We start from the raw sequence: 19,521 nt of genomic DNA on the forward strand, positions 1-19,521 counted from the left end.
GCCAGATTTCCGAGTTTTGGGAGGTGGTGGAGGTGGGGCTTTGGCTTCTCTTCGGACTGGCAGTGGTGGAGGGATCTGTGGGATCAGACACAAGAAGTTAGAAATGATTTAGCTTTCTTCCCGACTCTGCCTTCTATACCTCATTTCCCCCATTCTGCTCTGGCTTATGATTGATCTGAGTTTGTCCACACAGCTTTTGCCACGTGGAAAGGGACATATGATTGATTTGCTATCCCCTGCTCCATCACTTTTCTTTCCATTCACGATGGAACAAGTGTGTGCACACAAGAGGGGCAGAGGAGAGGAGAGGGAGAAAAGGAGGAAGGAACACACTCTAAGGGCTCAGTCACGCTGTGATCCCCTTCCTCCAGTCCTCTGGTCTGCCGGGATCCTAGGCATGAACACAAATGCCTGGCATGTTTTCAGGCCTACCAGGCAGGGGACTTAAGCCATGGTCACAGGTCATTCCAGAATGCTGCTTCCTCACCCTGAAGATGTGAGCCCTAGCACTCACCTCTTATCTCACCCCCCCATACCACAGACACTGCCCATGAAATGTCAGCTTGTATACTCTTTCTATGGAAAACTTTCCTATCTCGTGGTTTCTGAATGAGCCAAGAATTGACCACAGTGACAAGTACGTGAAGAATCTGTCTACTGAGAAGCTCGGAGTTCAATGTGTCTTCCCAGGAGTGCTGCTCTCTGGCCACAATCTCCTTACCTCTGTGGAGTTCCTCTGGCTGCTTTCATAGGGCTTGCTTTTGGGGGGAGGAGGAGGTGGGACAGGAGCAGTCACCAGCCCATCTGTCTGCAAAGATGGGGAGCCTAGAAATGGTACAAAGTAGACAAAGGCAGAGAAAAAGTTTATCGAGGAATCTCCTCGAAATTCTGCTTGCTTTCATTACATCTAAACCAACCCATTCAATCAGATTGCTAAAATCATACCCCATGGTACCCCTGGTTTCTGTGGACAGAATGAAGACCTCTTACCTCACAGACAAGGGTAGCACCCTTCACTCACCAGAAGGCCTCCCAAGCTTCATGGAAACATCTAACGCCAAACTTCCATTTTTTCAGTCTTTACTATTAAGCTAGAGATGAAACAGTTTCTAAAACTTTGGGTATTATTCTGTTCTCTGTTATATCCCATGTGCATAGGAAAATACACATTTCTTCTAGAAAACCTTCCCTGATTTATGTCTAACTCTTGGTTAACTACTGTCTCCCCTTTGGCACTGATAGATTTCTCCCTCCATTATGTCTCTGCACTATGGGCACCTTGTAATTGTTCTCAAGCATGGTATATTGCTGGTTCCCTGAACCAGATTATAAACAATATACAAAATGGACCATTTCTTGTCCCTGTACAAGAACTGGTTTGGATCTACTGCATTTATAACTTTACGATTGGAAAAGGGACATTAAAACCCTTTAGCTCACTATACAGAGAAGTTCAGAGAGTCCTAGAGGCTTAAGACCTCCTTGGCCAACACCAGTATAACTGGAGTATACCCAACCCACAAGCATCAAACTGAACCAACTTTACAACAGTCTCATATACTTTGTGGCTGATTTGGTTAAAAATTTCCCAAGCTCACACACATACCCCATTTCCTAGTAAACAGAAGATATAAGATATAGGAAAACTTACTTAGGGTCCTGGTGGCTTTAGGAGTGAGTGGAGGTGGGCTCAAGGGTGTTGACTGAGGAGGTGAAGAACAATGAAACGGTGTTAGCCGATTGTCCGACAGCTGGAGACTCTTGGGTCTTTGAGCTTTTCGGGTTGGGCTCTGGAGCCAGACGGAAAAACACAGCAAAATATTCTTAGGGTAAGGTAGGCTAGGCTCCACAATGCTCTGAACAGCCTGTTTGCTGAGCTGAAACTTGTAAGAAAGACTTAGTTTGTGGCCAGCAGGTGGCGTGGTGGCTAATGTGCTGGATACCACACGGCTGACTGTGCAGTTTGATTCCTGGACTTGGGAGCTTGACAAACAAGCGTTTGGACATGTGTGCGTGCATATCCAAAGTCCCAACAGAATGAAATAGAAGGCACTGTGGTTGTGGTGTGGCCAGCTCCCAGGGGGTGATTACTCACTTTCCTTCTCTCTCTGCATCCTGTGAGTGTACACACTCTATGGCAAAAATTAAAGAAAAAAAAAACCCGCATAGTTTGTGGGGCCATTTTAAGTTTATTATACTGTCATACGATGGGTGCCATGACAGAGATGCCACCTGGTGCCCACCACAGGCTTCATAACACTGCACCATAGGTTATCTTCTGGAGAGTCCCAGATTGAATTTGATAGCCCAACTATTTTGATAGTTGTGGGTTTTTTTTGATAGGTTTTTGCTATATAGGGTATGTGCGCTCGCCAGAAAGACAGAGACAGAGAGACAGAAAGCGAGAAATCACCCACCAGGGGCAATGGCTGTGCTGCAATCCCTGCTCCTCCATTCTCTTCTTGGGACCTTGGGCATGCATGCACATGTGCCTGGTGTGAGTTTAAGCCACTGGGTCCAGGACTTGAACTGTGGTCGACTACATGGGAGTCCAGTGACATAGCCACTAAGCTAACTGCTGGTCTCTAACTGAATAGTTTAGTTGTATAATTCATATTGGAAATAAGCCAACTGATTGTCAAGGAAACTGTTCTTGCCACACTAGCCAGCCAGCTAGCTTATGGAAGAAAAAGTACTTTTTTTTTTTTTTTTTTTTTTTTTTTTTAAGGCTTTTGCCATATGGCATATGTGCTTGATGGAGAGAGACAGAGATGGTGAGAGGGAAAGTGAGAAATCGCCTCCCACGGAGGACGACCATTCCACAATACCTTTTCCTTCATTCTCCTCCTGGGATTTTGGGCACACATGCACAAGTGCCTGGCATGATTTTCAAAGCCATCAGGTCCAGGACTTGAACCGCAGTTGGTCATGTGGAAGTCCAATGTCTTAACTACCATGCTACCTGCTGGCCCCAGCATGTTTTTGTTTTAATTAGAAAAGAAAAGACATGATAGTGTTTGCGCTGACTCATAGAACACGGTGGCGAGAACCACAACTCGAAGCACTAACCCACAAGTTTATATTGTGGTTATGAGATTTTGTGCCAGCACTGATTTTGAGACTTTAAATGCCCCATCCATGCCCTTTTTAACCACGGTCTGAGATCTACCACCACCACAGGCTACTGTGCACCGAGACAAGCCACAGGCGGGCTCCTATCTGGTGATCCACTGCTAGGGAGTGAATGGTAGAGAGTGAACGGTGTCAAGCCCGGTTACAAGAGGCAGTGCCGAACTAATGGTGTTTTCTGTTTGTTTGTTTGCTGTTTTTTTACCATCAAATCAGGTTCTGCAGCTTTCTCCGAGATGACCTGAGACTTGCTCAAAGTCCAGTCTTTTCTCTTGAACTTGCTGATCCGGTTTTCATTGTCCTCTTTGAGGGGCAGGTCTTCACTTCTGGCACCAGAGGAGGCCCTCCTCTCTAAAAGTGGTTCCAGGACTGACCTGTCAACCAGGAACAACCACAGAAATCAGAAGACACTGATCACCGAAGAGTGAAGGGTTACAATGCTATACTCCATTTAATCTTTTTTTTTTTTTTTTAACAATTATTTAATTTAATTTAACTTAATTTTTAATTTGACCAGAGAGGGACAGAGCAAGAGAAAAAGAGTGGGAAATTGAGAAAGCAAGCCACTAGGCCTGGGACTTCAACCACGGTCAGCCATGTGGGAGTCCCATGCCCTTAACCGCCATGTCACCTGCCGGCCCCTCTACCTAATCTTGACCCATTACTTACTCTCAGGTTCTAAACCTGGACTTCTAATTGCCAACTGTACAAACATCTCAAGGTGCAAATGTATGGAAATGAGACCAATCAAATCCCAGTGAATATTTAAGTCATACCAGGAAGAGAAGATACTATTTAACCTATGGGCAAAGAGGGAATTCAGGAAGTACATGATTAACAGGCAGCTTTATGTAGTGAACAATGGTACATGCTCCAGAGTCAGACAGACTGAGTCCAAATCCTACCTATATTTGTCGGGGAACCTGGGGCAGACGAGCTTTTTCATACCTAACGTTTTTATCTGTAAAATGGGGATATTAATACCTTCTTCATAAAGTTATCGAATGCTTGGAGCAGTACTTGGCATCTCTGAGTGCTCATTACGTGTCTGTTAATGATAACTGACAGGTTTTAAAGCACCATAGTGTGAAGATTGATTCATTTAAGAACCTTGATTATTGAGAGGATGGGTGTGGATGCAGAGACTTGAAGAGGGGGTGAGGATGGTAGAAAGTGAATGATGGATGGTGGGTGTGAGGTGCGAGAGGAAGAAATGTTTGACAGAAAAGCATACAGTTCTATGTTGAAAATAAAATAAAATAAAACAATAAAGACAGAACCCCAAATAGGAAAAGAAAAAAACATGATTATCTGCTATACATAGGGAGAAAAAGCAGTGGAAAAATGACGATCTCAAAGTAACCCCCAATAAAGTTATTAGTTACTTATTGTTTACTTATTAATAGCTACTTATTAATAGTAATAATTATTACTAATAATTATTAAGAAGAAGTACTTATTAATTACTAAAGAAAAAAACAGGAACTGTAGGAAGAAAACCATGGCCAAAACCTTAAATGAGTGATTAACTCACACCACCAATAAGGGACAAATGGACATAATTTGCTCCTGGACATGACAATGAAGGACACAACGATACACGAAAATGTGTAACGTGTATCCTCAGATGAAGAATCCTCAAAGTGAGAGAGCTTCTATCAAGTACATGGCTCCAAGTCACCACAAATGTCATTATGAAAAGCAAAGAAAGACTAAGGAAACGATTCCAGATTTAAAAATATTAAAGAAATGTGGCTAAATTAATATCCTGAGTGGATCCAGTGCTATAAATTGTTGTATAAGCCACTGTTGTAAAAGAAAACTGGAATATGGGTTATAGCCTAAAGCACTGTATCAATGATTTGTTTCCTGAATTTATAGCCATGCTATAGTACATGGTTATGGAAGACAATGTCCTAGTTCTATAGCATAATGTATGTATTACTCTCACATGGTAGAGTGGGCTGAAGGAGATGAGGAGAGAGAAAAAGAGGAAGTGAGGGTGCTTCTTTCAGGATGCTTAAAACATCCCAAATAGGTTATGTCGCTTAACTCCAATGTAGTCAACCATGGTTTGGGTCCTAGACCTGGTGGCTTCAAGCTCATGCCAGGTGCATGCGTACAAAATCCTGAGAGGAGAATGAAGGAGAAGGGACTGCGGCATGGCCATCTCCCCTGGGAGGTGATTTCTCACTTTATGTCTCTCTGTCTTCTGGTGAGCGCATGCACTCTTTAGCAAAACTATCTCTTAAAAAAAAATCCCAAATAAATGTCAGCAAACATTGTCAATGACTTCTCACCCACAGGGGAAATCTGAGTAGGAAAAATAACCTGCCTTACCTGGGATAATGGCATAGAGAAGGCCCCACTCCCCTTTCAATGGGATGTGGTCATGCCACAATTCCTTCTCTACTTCTCCATTCTTTTGGGATCTTGAGTGTGTAAGCACATATACCTGCTCAGTCTACCAAGTGGGAACTAGTTCCTTTAACCACTAGGCTACAGAGCTAGCCCAAGCTTTTTCTGTTTTCAAACTTTCTAGAACTCTAAGAAATGTCTACATGGACAGATATTATTTTTGTAACTAGTAAAATGTTGTTTTAAAATAGTAACTTTAGGCAGAAAGAATACAAGTATAAATCAGCTCTTTTCAAATATTTCAAATTAGAACAGATGAAAAGGCAATTCAGTTTTTTGCAAGAAGACTAAACTTCAAAAAGCCATCAGTTGGGACCAGCAGTCGGTATAATGGCTATGTCTCTGGACTCCCATGTAATCAACTGCAAATTGAGTCCCATACTCGGTGGCTTAAACTCACGCTAGGCACATGTGTGTGTGCGTGCCCAAGATCCCAAGAGAAAAATGGAGGAGAAGGGACTGCAGCGTGGCCATCCCCCTTAGGGGGTGATTTCTCACTTTCTGTCTCTTTGTTTCTCTCTTTCTGGCAAGTGCACACTCCCTACAGCAAAAACCTCTAAAAAAAATAATAAAATAAAAGCCATCACCTGTCCTAAAGGTAGTGCCTAAATTTCACATACTTCTCATAAAAATAGCAATAGGATTCCTAACAATCTACAAATGAGCAATGAGCAAAACTAGCTGGATAAATTCTGAAAAGGGACATTTGAGATTTAAAGCATCTTAAATCTATGGTAATTAAACTGCATATTTTGGTACATGAGTAGACTTGGGAGGTCAAGGAAATGGGGGTAAAGTCCATGAATAGACTAAAGAACATACAGAAATTTAATCTGTGATAAGACTGTCATTTCAAATAGCAAAAGAAAAGATGGTTTGTTCACTAAATGTTATAGGGGGACCTGGGTAGTCATTTGGGAAAATAAAACTTTGGCTCCACACCACATCCGCTGTATTAGAATAAATCCCAAAGCATTACGAGTTTAATTATAAATAGTGAAATCGTAAAAGCCAAAGAAAATATATCAGTACTTTTTTGTCATCATCTTAAAGAGGGCCTTTAATTGTGACATAAAACAAGTCATAAAGAGTCATAAAAATATTGATTTATTTGACTGAGAATTCACTTAAAAACTGATCTATTTGACATTAAAAAAATGAGCAATTCAATTAAAAAATCAGAAGAAACATCAAAGCCCAAAGAAAAAACTAGGGGAAAATATTTAAATTCGTATCACAAAGGGCCAACAATCCAACGTATGCGATGTATCTCACCATCATTCACAGAGAACAAAAGAAATAAACAGCTCAAAGAAATGAAAAGATGTTCACTTTCACATGAATCAAGAGGATTGAAACAAAACAACCTACATAAGAAAACATTTTCTACCTATTGGACTATGAAAATTAGGATGATGATAAAAATACAGTTTAGTAGCAAGAGCGTGGGTAACTAGACCCTTCTGTATTTTGCTGGCATGTAAATTGGTAATAATCTCTACGGAAGCTGAGTTAAGGATAATTTTAAAAATTGACAATATGTCTCCTTCTCTCTCTCTTTTTTTTTTTTTTAGTTTTTGCCATGAGAGAGACACAGAGAGCAATAGATATGCTGTAGTCCCTTCTCCTTCAGTCTCCTCTCAGGAGTCTGGGCACACATGCACATGCACCCAACATGTTTCTTAGGCTGCTGGGTCTGGGACTTGAACAGCAGATGAGATCCAGCCATGTGAGATCCAGCACCTTAATCACCATTCTACCTGCTGGCCTGCAAATATGTGTCTCTGACAGGGCAATTCCTCTTGGGAATTTTTCTCATGTACTTGTAGTATACATGCAAACTAATTTATGCTTGAGCTTATTCATCGCCACACTGCTGTGATAGCGAAAGACAAACAACTAAATGTCTGTTGCTACACGCTCATGGACTGTAGTATAATACAGATATACGGTGTGATGTCGACGGCTGAAAGAAAATAGGAGGCTCTTTATGTTCTGAAATGGAATAATTTTAAATTACTTAAGCAGAGTAAAGAGAATGCTACCATTCACGTAAAAAAAAAAAAAAAAAAGTGGAGAAGATCATTTATTTAATCTTGCTGTGTACCTGTAAAGAACTACTGGAGGGGTACCAGGACCCTGAATGTTAGTATCAGTTGCCTCCGGGTGACAGTGCAGGTTATTATGAGTTAGAGATTGAGGGAGATTTTTCATGATATATCCATTTGTGCCTTTAGAACTTCATATTACGATTTTATTATCTAGTCATAGAATACAGTTAAGGTTAAACATAATTTTTCAGAATGGAAATGATGGGCCCTGTCACTGTGGCACAGCAGTAATGAAAGTGCCCTCTCTGCGGGCTGGAAACCATATGGCTGGCTGTGGACTTGAATCCCTGAGTTGGCCTGAAAACGTGTTGGATGCTTTTGTGGAAGTTCAGAATCTTGAGGAGCTAGAGGCCTGGGGCAAGGGGATTGTGGTGGGACAAGACCTTGTTGAGGATCTTTCTTTCTCTCTCTCTCTTTCTCTCTCTCTCTCTCGTATGCATGTGCTATTACGAAATAATGGAAATGTTAAAAAAAATATTAGGCAATGACTATAAGATAACAGTATGTAACAGGGTGGTGGGACTACAGGTGATTTTATAAAGAAACTATTATCATTATGTTAACAAAAACCTCCCTCATGAGGAGCACCATGAGAATGGCCCAAAGGCTAATAACCCATGCATTGTGAATTATTTTTCTCAGGGGTCATACATCTAAGTTGACCAAGTCTCACTTTGGTGACCACAGGCAAACATGAATAAGGTATTACCTCTTCCCTCCTGGAGATTAGAAATCAAAACCTTACCCATCAGATCCTGGTCTGGAAGGAGCATTATCAGATGAGTTTGAAGAAGTGGAAACCACAGAGGAAGCCACCGAGGTAATGGACAGCCTTCGCAAAGTAGAAGACATGATGTATGGGAGCACGATAGACCCCGTGCGGCTTTGCTTCCTCTCAGTCAGGTTGGCTGGCTGAAATCACATGACCCCTCCTGGTTAGCTGGCCTGGGGTGCGGCCTGTGTGAACCTGCCTGTCGCTAACTAGAGCCCTTTCGATTTGACTGGCACCCTTTTCTGACTGGTTGCTGCCTGTGCTGCTGCAGTTGTTAAGTATTTTGAAAAACAACCTTTCTAGTTATAGATATAACTTGTCTGTACAACTAGAGAAAACGCCATCATAATTTTCCACCAGAAAATTTTAAACACAAATGTTAGCTTAAGAGAAAATTTTTAGATTGACGCTGTAGAGCTTAAGTTGAATCAGGTGAATCTGATTAGGAAGTACAGCAACCCTGGTGTACTTTCACAAGAACTGTCACCAGTAGGTTACCCCGTGTGCCACTATATTCGACTTACTTGCTAATACTGACCTGGTTCTAATAATGACTAAACTCATTAAGTTCAAGGCACAGTTGTGGTTGTCTAGGAACTTGTTTGCTAAAGATAAATGTTCCAGAGGAAAATTCCTAACTAGCAGCAGGTTAGGAGGCAAATTCAGAGGACAACGCAGCACTGAACACTTTCATGACAAAAAGAGGTGGTTAAAAAGTATTCTGGACAGGGTCTGACAGGTTAGGTATGGTGGTTAAGGCTCTGAAATGCCACATGACTGGCAGTGGTTCAAGTCCCAAATCTGGTGGCTTGAAAAATCAGGCCAGGCGTGCATGTGTGAGTGCCCAAAATCCCAAGAGAAGTATGGAGAGAAGGAACTGCAGTGTGGCTATCCCCTATGAGGGGGTGATTTCTCACTTTCCCTCTCACTGTCTCTTTCTGGCAAGCACATGTGCCCTACGACAAAAACCTCAAAAAAAAAAAAAAAGTAGTAAAGGTGGATAAATGGGAGAATATAAAAAGAAATTCTGAGCTTTGATTAAGAAAAAAAAATTCAGAGGATTTAGAATAAGACCATTTAAGAGGATTAGGTGAATTCAAGTACAACAAAAAAAAAAAAAAAAGGAACAGATAAATGAAGCTAGAATCAGTCATAGAATCAACTGTTGGAGAGAAGGGGTTAGTACATGCACCCCTCTACCCAACTTCTCAGGAGGAAAAAAGGAAAATTGTAGCTGGAAAAGATATGTTAAAACTGTCAAAAAAAAAACCCCACCATGATACGGGTACATGTGCTGTAAATTGTAATTCACCATTATTTATTCCTTTATTTTTAAATTAATTTATTTTTTTAAGAGTTTTTGTCACAGGGTGCGTGTGCTCACCAGAGAGAGAGAGAGAGAGATATCCAGAGACAAGAAGAGGGAAAGTGAGAAATCACCCCCCAGGGGGATGGCCACACCCCAATCCCTTCTCTATTCTCCTCTTGGGACTTTGGGCTCACATGCACATGTGTCTGGCATGACTTTCAACCCCCTAGGTCCGGGACTTGAACTGCAGTCAGCCATGTGAGAGTCCAGAGACACAGCCACTACACCGTCTGCTGGCCCTTCTTTCTTCCTTTCAGATATAGAAAGGCTGCAAACTTTTTATTAAAATAGAAAATAAAGATTAAGGAGCCAGCAGATGGCATAGTGGTTAAGGTGCTGGACTCCAATATGGACAAGCGTGGTTCGAGTCCCAGACCTGGTAGCTTGCTATCTTAACTTTCCTTCTTCTCTCCTTCTGTCTCTTTCTGATGAGCATGAAAAGAAATAATAATAATAATAATAATAACGAATAAAATTAAATAGTTGTGAGAAAATAGATAATAAAGGTTAAAAAAAAACTATAAGAATTATAGTTTAGACAGGACAGGAATAGCCAACATATATGATGAGGAAAACCTCAGTTTCTAGAAGAAAAGTTCCCAAAGTGACGCTCCCTGACCTCTACCTTGAGCACCAGGACCTGAACTTTGAAATGTTAATATGTGGGTGCCCCTAACCCATGGAATCAGAAACCCTGGGGATATAGCCCAGCAGTCTGTATTTTCACAAACCCTCTGGGTGGTTCTGATAAGTGCTGGAATTTGAGAACCTCTCTCACTCAAGGTCATCAACTGCACAGCCTGTTCTCTCCCAGCATCCCCCAGTATTTGGCATCTGAAAACTAATCAATGTCATAAGATTCTAGAAGAAGCCTAAAGGCTGCTAGACAAAGCTTACCAGTGTGATAACCCCATAGAGCTTTTCTACTTTCTCCTTCAGCTCCCGGAAGCAGGAAGACAAGCGGTCATGCAGCGGCTTGAGCTGCTCCGTCAGCTTCTCCCCATGGATGCGGATCCCTTCAGTCAGCAGAGGCATCTGGAAAAAAGGGCATACAAGGAATGAAATGTGGTTAAGGGAAAGGGGTCCTTCCATTTTGGAGGCTGGGGAAGGGAAAAGGTAGGGATGGACAGGTAAACCCTTCAATACGGTACTATCAAAGGCGAATACCCCTCTTAGTGTAGAGTTTCTGAATGGGGTGCCCAACACAGAGACATACACACCCCAAGGAAACAGGAGGCTCTAGCCTGGGAAGGGCTGCTGGTCAAGGCTCAGGCCTGGGGCTTCTCCATGGATGAGCAGCTGACAGGTTTAAGGTGTAGACTGAATCTGATGGTTGCACTTTCTACCAATGTCCGCTGATATAGTCAGAAAAAAAATGAGGGCCAACGCCTCAGCTAGAAACACAGACCAGGCAGCCAACATATGGACTTCTTCAGGTTTTTTGTTTGTTTTTTAATTGCTATAAGTGATGTATATTGGCCAGAGGAGAGGTAGAGAGAGAAAGTACCACTCCCCAATGCGGGTGGTCATACCGTGATCCCTTTTCCTCCAGTCTTCTATCCTGTCAGGATGTTGGGCATGCATGCACATAGGCCTGGCATGTTTTTCAAGCCACCAGGACCAAGATTCAAAGTGCATTCAGCCTTATGGGCTCTGGCTCCCTATGCATGGGCTTAGCCACTGAGTTACAGGGCCAGATACCCAGTTTATGGATGTAATATTATCTCTAGAAGACCCTTGTCAGGGCCAGCAGGTGGTGTGGTGGTTGAGGCACTGGACTCCCACATGGCTGAGTGCCGTTTGAGTACTGGACCTGGCAGCTTGAAAATCACACCAGGCATGTGTGCCTGAGTGCCCCAAATCCCAAGAGAATAGAGGAGAAGAGATTGTGGTGTGGCAGTCTCCCCCTAATGAGCACACGTGCCCTATGACAAAATCTTATTTTTTTTTTAAAAAAATAAGGCCGTTGTCAACACTGTATGATTTAATTAAATGCCATTCCTAAGTTGCTTTACCAAACACACAAATAGGTTGTGGTTCTATAGGGTTTAAAAAAAGAAAAGAAAAGAAAAGCAGCCCTAGAAGTGGCTTTGCAGACTTGAGCGCTGAAGACTGTCAGTATAATACAGTGTGGCACCTCTGGAGTATAGTGGCATGACCAGGGATACACTTCCTTGCCACATACCTGTAATGCTATTAGTCGCTTGAGCAGCTCAACCTTTTCCTGGTCTTCAGGATGCTCCTGCAAGTACTTTTCGGTAAAAAAAGCCTAAAAGCAGAGCACATGCAACGATTAATTAGAACACATTTCTCTGTGTGCATTTGATCCTAAAAAGAAGGAAGGAAACCTTTAGAAAGGGTGAATATGTCTCCCATCTGATAAAACAGGGATGTTCAGTCCTTCTCTCAAAATCGACAGTTAAAAACACACACACACATGCTGTTCTGCGGTCATTCTGGAATCAGGCAATTCCTAGTGAAGGTACATTCTCATCACCACACACATACTCCCCATGAGCACACAGTCCCTAAGGTAAAAACTCTTAAAAAACAAACAAAAAAAAGAAATGTACAAAGTCACATGTATTAATTAAAAGTATGAATTAGTATACCAAGCCCAAATTCTTGAAATCTCTTCTTATTTTCTTAATTTTTTTTTTAATTAGAAAACTCACATTGGAAAACTTCATATAAAACTATATATTATTCACAGATATTGGCATCTCTGAATCTGAGTGTGGGTGCATTCGGTAAAGTTTAATTTGGACAAATACGTGAAAATGAATACCAGGTAACTTATACAAAAACAATACCCGCTGAAATCACTACAGTATTTAGAAAGTATTGTATTTAGGATCCTGTTTTCACATCAGCTTCCACGGTAACACTGGAAATAGTGAAACCTAACGTGAGTAAACTACAATTTCTGTCTTCCCACCTGCTGAGTGGAGTAATGTGGAGAGTGGCCAATCTGAGCAAACATGGTGACCTTTTAGCCACATGCAAATGACAGCTCACAGAACTGCGTATTTGCATGTGGAAGGTTATGATGGGGCCTCAGCTGTGCCAAGCACTGTACTGTTCCTTTCACATGGGTATCTCCCTTCATCCTTAATCAGTCCAGTGAGTGAGGTACGTTCCTTCCTTTATAGATCCCAGTGCTCCCAGAGGTGACGTATGTTGCCCAAGATAAAAGCTAGACGTGGGTCTGAGAAGTGACCAACTGCAAAAGCCCTTGCTCTCCTCAGGACATTCCACACAGAAATGAGAACGTCAGTCTACTTCCCGTCACCTGCCCTCCCCTTCCAGCTCCTCTTCCCTCCCACTCTCCAGCCTACTTGCAGGGATGTCCTGGCCAAATACTTATTTATATTCAGGAAGAGGACACCAAAATTATTGGGTCATCAGAAAAGTCATGACACATTTTACATAGAGAAGACTTTTCTGACAACCCAATATTTAGCCACTAAAAATATACCATAACAGGGGCCAGCAGATGGTGTAATGATTACATTGCTGGACTCCCACATAGTCGAATATGGTTTGAGTCCCAGACCCAGCAACTTAAAACTCACGCCAGGTGTGTGTGCATACTGCCCAAAATCCCAAGAGGAGATTGGAGAAGGGATTGCGGCATGGCCATCCCCCACCCCCGGGGTGTGATTCCTCGCTTTCTGTCTCCCTTTCTGGCGAGTACACATACCTTATAGCAAAAAATCTCTTAATACACACACACACACACACACACACCATAAGAATTAAAAACTTGGTCTCTATTAATGGTATTTAATATATACATGTGGACTTCAAAAAGTTCATGGAAAATGGGATTAAAATGAGTTTATTTTCCTGTAAAACATTTTGAAACCCATTCATAGTTTGTTTCATAATATGAATTTTCCATGAGCCCTCTAAGACTCCTTGTACTAAACACAGTACCTCTATTTACATAGTACAACATCCAAATGCTCCAGAATAGATCAAAATGTAAGTACCCCTTTTCATGCCTTCACCCCCCCAGAATAACAGATCTAATATTTAGCTGAACTAATTTAATTATAAAATCAGCACCATCATCAGTCCATAGTCTATGGAACAACACAAAGTCAGGGTGGAAGTTCCCAGGAGCTTTTTTTTTTTTTTTTTTTTTTTTTTTGCTATGGGGTGTATGCACTCACCCAAGATAGAGATGGGAGATGGGATGGGAGTGAGAAATCACACCCCAGAGGGGTGGCCAGGCTGCAATCCCTTCTCCACACTCAGGATTTTTATCATGCACGCACACACGCCCAGTGTAATTTTCAAGCCACCAAGTTCAGGATTTGAACCGTGCAGCTGGCTATGTGAGATCTACTGCCTTAACCTCCATGCCTAATTCTTTTATTTTCCACGTGTGCTCACAGGGGAAACAGAAAGCAAGAAATCGCCCTCCTCAGGGGTATAGCCTTGCCACAATCCCTTTTCCTCTCCTCTCCTCTCAGGATTTGGACACGCACACATACACAGCCATCATGAGTTTTAAACCACTGGGTCAAGGACCTGAACTGCGGATCACTATGTAGGAGCCCAGCAATGTAAATATTATGCCATCTTCTGGTTTTCTCCAGGTCTAATTCTAAATAACGAGTAGCTCTACCTTCCCCAAAATGCCATTTCACGTCCAGAGCGACCTGGGTTCTGGGACGCACCTGTTAACCTTCTACCCACCAGGAGAGAGAGGGAGTGGGAGAGAGAATAACAGGTGAATCAGCCAGTGGTATGCTGGGTGATTTCAGGGATGCTTCCTGGCCAGTGGAATGCTTTCCAGGCAGCCTTGCTGACGGCCTCTAGGAGGTGCAAGGTTAGTGACAGTCTGTCATTCACATAAGAGAGAGAGAGAGAGAGTCTCTCAGAGAAGTATTAGAAAATGAATTCACCAGTTGCATAAAGGCACAGAGGTCACACAGGCACACTGCCCCTCCTGTGGGGTTCTGGAATCCAGCCCACCTTTTCGTAGTTGGAGTAGCCCCCCATGACAGCTGGGTCCACAATGCCGTTGAGCAGCATGGAGAGCGGGTGCACCGACAGGGACCGGTCCCAGGCATGCTGCTGAACACAGTTGCTGATCCTCTCATTGGTCAATTCCATAGTTTCTATGGCATTTTCCAAAGGGCTGATTTCTTCCTGAGTGACATGGGACAAGGACACTATATGAGCCCCACTGCCAAGATGGAAAGAAGCTTAACTACAACCCTCAAGAGGTTTAAATACCCGCAGCTATACAAGAGTGAGGTTTTGCATGTCGAGTTTATGATAATCAAGGTGTCACTTTTTTGAAATGGTGATGGTAAGATGCAAATTAAGCTATTTAAAATTTCCTTAGAAAGTAGAATGATGACTTAAAAATCGGAGTTATGTTAATGATGATTCCTTAGGGCAAAATGTCTATAGAAAATCTAAGAAGCAAACTCTGAAGCACAGGATGTGTTTTTCCCCCTCCAGGCAAAGTTTCCTTGGAGATTTTTGAGATAAATGACAAAAAGATAACAGAGTATTGAATCTGACACACTTAGGCACCACCAAATATGTCCACTGGCAAAACCTTTCCTCCATGAGAAAAAATAAGTGACTTCGGAAGCCATACAATCAGACCTTAGCAAGCTTATTACAGACTCCGTGGTTAACAGAAGTAAAAAATAATAGGATGCATTAGAATATTAAGATAGCATTTTGGATAGAAAAGAGATAAGACATAATATAGATTTGAAGAGAGCTCTTTCTATGGAAATGTCTTTAAAATCGGATGTCAAGAAAAGTCATTTCCTTCTTCATTTTGCTCATTATCAGCCTGTCTGACTTGCAATCCCAGGCTTGATTACAAAAGTCTCTGTCCAAAAATATTCATACTTGAAGAAGAATGAGTTAGCACTAGTGATATGGAAATGCATCAAACTAGAGTTCAGATGTGTTCAAGAAATATTTCCTGTTTTATGCTAAGTGCCGTGTTAGGTACCATAGTTCTAACAGTCACTTGCTATAATTCATAGCTGGGGGAACCTAAGGATTTAGTGGGGGTCTCAAGACGCATAAGCACAGTGGGCTAGAAATATGCCCAGGGTACAACAGGGCACACACTGTCATAACCCAGTGGGTGTTCCAGAGATGGCTTCATGGACAGGGTAGTACCTAAACTGAATCTTGGTGGGAATCATGTTGGTTCAGAAGTGGTGAGAAGATGTTTTAGGCAGAGAAAATGACCCAGTCGCATGAGGACTGAAATACTGTGGAAAGGGCAGTCTAGTTCCAGTAGATTGCTAATGCGTAGGAAGGGCCGAGTGTGTGCAGTCCACGAATGCCTTCCATGTGTATGCTAATGGGCTTGGGGAACCAGGGAAGGGTCAGGGGCACTCCATGGAGCTCACACTCCAAGGCAGTGAGGAAAATGGATCTAAGAAAGCAAAGGCGGGGAGGCTGATCAGGAGGCCTTTTTCAGTGGCATCAACCAGAGATGAATGAGGGATAAGACACAGGTTAGTGGTAGGAAGGCTGGGAATAAAACAGGCTGTAAAATATTAAAACAGTAAGAAAGGCGGCTTCAGGGAAAGATGTAGAGGGGAGGAGCCTAGGGGGACTGGTGATGTGATTAGTTGAGAAATAAAAGGAGAGAAAAGGCTTTGGGAGACAAGTTGTGATTGACAGCAAACTCTTAAAAGGCATTCCAAAAATGTTTCTGGGCCCTGGCAGGAGGGGCCACAGAGGACACAACACTCTTCTGGTCATAAAAGAGTCATTCACTATGGGTAACCTTTAGGGTTGTGTTGTAACATCAATGTTACAAAGGAGCTCTATCATACAAACATGCCTTTTAGTTCTCGTTTGAAAAACAAAATTGGCCAGAGGAGACTGGCCAAGTTGGTGCAAATAGCAGAGGGAATTTCACAAAGGCTGTTATTATATTCAGATGCGGAAAGTTTTATTTTAGGGTTCCAATTTCAAATGACTCACTGTGGAAATCTGTTTGACTTCAAACCACTTGAGAATCCCAGGAAAGGTATATGCGGTCGTGTACGTGGTCCGTTCAATCCACATAGTCTGGTGGCAAGAAGGAAAATACACAATGGCCATCAGTTTCCAGGCAAGATGGCAAGACTTCCTGGCTTAGCCCAGAGAGATGGTATTTTCAAATGCTTCCTAGTGAATAGGCCCATATTTTTTGATAAAGATTCTGGATGTTTAAAGTTGAAAGGGATCATCGACTTGAGTCTTCTCCTTTTATAGGGAGACACTTGAGGTCCAGAGAGGTATGAGTTGGCCAAAGTCATGCTAGCAGCAGAGCTAAGGCACAGCCCAGCTTAGAGTTTTCCATGGAACTAACAGTCTACTGTCTAGAATGGGGTCCCAGCGCCTTGGGACTTGTGAAGATGGGGGCCACACAGCAAGAAGTGAGTGGCAGGAGAGCGAGAAAAACTTCATCTGTATTTACAGTTACACCCTCTCCCCGCCCCGCTTGCCTTATTGCCTGGGCCCTGCCTCCTGTCAGATCAGCAGTGGCATCCGATTCTCATAGAATCAAACCCTAGCACAAACCCTACTGTGAACTGCCCATGTAAGGGGTCTAGGTTGTGAGCTCCTTATAAGAATCTAATGTCTGACGATCCGGGGTGGAGCTGAGGCAGTGATGCTAGCACTGGGGAATGGCTACAAATACTGGTTAACATTAGCAGAGAGGTTTGACTGCACAGAGACCATAATAAATTGATTGTTTGCAGACTCATGTCAAAACCTTATCTTTATGAAGCAGGGTTTTCTGCAGTGATAGCAATTGGAACAAAATTATGGAGTAGACTGGACATTAGCAATACAGAGTGGGTGTCACTGTCTCCCATTACTCTCAGATAGGACCATCTAGTTGCAGGAAAACAAGCTCAGGGCTCCCACTGATCCTGCATTATGGTGGACTGTAGAATTGTTTTATTACATATTACAATGTAATAATAAGGTATACAATCAATAAATGTAATGTGCTTCAATCATCCTGAAACCACCTCCCACACCCAGTCCATGGAAAAATTGTCTTCCATGAAGCTGGTCCCTGGTGCCAAAAAGGTTGGGGACCTACTGTCTGGATAAAATTAGAAAGGGAAGCTTCAGTTCTCAGGGGTGCCATTATGTCTGCTGCGTGCACTGGTTAGGTGGAAAGGCTCCATATTAGATGTCAATTTTACTTTGTTTTAGAGGGCAAAAGGGTGGACTCACAGCAAATTCATTGTCTGGATCCTTTTCTCCTTTCCGGAATGGCCGGGAATATCTGAACTGCTGCACTTCGTTGGCTCGGTAGTAGCTGGGGAAAGACTCGGCATCAACGTTGTATTTTCTCTCTGAGCATAAGAACTCCTTGATCTGACTTCCACAAAACCAGCGACATGTCTGACACAGTAGGGGTTTCACCCCCTAGTGAACTCACAACAGTCTCCACACTGAATGCTTGAGGCAATGCACAGTTTAATTTTATTTCACATATTACTCCCCTTTTTTAAAATATCAAGCCTTAATTTTGCAGTTCTCCTATTTTTATTTTTTTAAGGCTTTTGCCATAGGGTATGTATACACGCCAGAAAGAAAGAGAGACAGAGAGAGGGAAAGTGAGAAACTATCCGCCATAGAGGATGGCCATGCCTCAATCCTTTCTCTTCCATTCTCCTCCTGAGATTATTGGACATGCATGCCCATGTGCCCGGTGTGATTTTCAAACTGCTGGGTCAGGGATTTGAACTGTGACTGGTCACGTGGGAATCAGGGCTGGAATCATTATGCCACCTCCTGGCCCCACAGTCCTCTTTACACCTTTACAGCTGGGAGTACAAGCATGAGTCATTACGTCCACATCTTTTGTTTTGTTGTTTTGTTTTGTTTGGAGAGATTTTTGCTATAGGATGCATGTGCTTGCCAGAGACAGTAAGTGAGAAATCACCCCTGGGGGTCGGGGGGATGACTACGCCATAATCCTCCTTCTTCATTCTCTTCCCGGGATCTTGGGCATGCATGCACATGTGTCCAGCCTGAGTATGAAGCCACTGGGTCCAAGATATGAACCATGGTTGGCAATATGGAAGTCCAGAGACATAACCGCTATGCCATCTGCTGGTGTCTGTCCATATCTTTTTGAAGCAGGTTCTCACTATGTCTCCCCAGGCTAGCTTTGAGCTCAAAATCCTCCTGTCTCAGTCTCCACAAGATGTTGGATTACAGGTGTATACTCTCAGGCCTGGCCTTTAGGTTAGACCTGAACTCAACCCAGGCCTCCCGTGTGGTCTCAGTCTACAGAGCACATAGCTTCTCAGCATGTACCACCATGGCCGGGCACATCTTATATTTTTATTTATGAATTTTTCATAGCTCATAATTTTATTTATTTGTTGACTTTTTAAAGATTTACTTTGATTTTAATTAAAAAATAACTATACAGGGACTAGCAGGTGACATAGTGATTAAGGCACTGGACACTCCCACATGGCTGACCACAGTTAGAGTCTCAGACCTATTGGCTTGCTTTCTCAATTTCTCTCTCTCTGGTTAAAATTTTTAAAAAAAAGTAAATAAAATTAAAAATAAATAATTCGTTAAAAAATCTATACATATTTCTGGAATATGATGTGAAGTTTAACATCTATACTGATGATTTCACTCGTACAGTTTTACAACAGTTGTATCAGTCCACTAGTGTTTCAGCTTCTCAAGAGGAG

At 42.5% G+C, this 19,521-nt stretch overlaps 1 protein-coding gene across 4 annotated transcripts in view; it reads right to left on the reverse strand.

Moving 5' to 3' along the window:
• DOCK5 (dedicator of cytokinesis 5) overlaps positions 1-19,521 on the reverse strand; it is a gene marked incomplete at its 3' end in the record, with an annotated part of 171,854 nt that continues 152,333 nt past the window's right edge. For 3 of the 4 annotated variants that reach the window (XM_014589651.1, XM_014589650.1, XM_014589652.1), the window contains 10 exon segments: positions 1-75; positions 722-825; positions 1,652-1,790; positions 3,335-3,503; positions 8,404-8,570; positions 10,697-10,834; positions 11,985-12,068; positions 14,786-14,962; positions 16,784-16,870; positions 18,035-18,119. In XM_014589651.1, the coding sequence (XP_014445137.1) occupies positions 1-75; positions 722-825; positions 1,652-1,790; positions 3,335-3,503; positions 8,404-8,570; positions 10,697-10,834; positions 11,985-12,068; positions 14,786-14,962; positions 16,784-16,870; positions 18,035-18,119 (1,225 nt within the window). 4 annotated transcript variants of the gene reach the window in all.

Source organism: Tupaia chinensis, unplaced genomic scaffold (assembly GCF_000334495.1).
Source record: "Tupaia chinensis unplaced genomic scaffold, TupChi_1.0 Scaffold000366_1, whole genome shotgun sequence".
NCBI classification, from domain to species: Eukaryota; Metazoa; Chordata; class Mammalia; order Scandentia; family Tupaiidae; genus Tupaia; species Tupaia belangeri.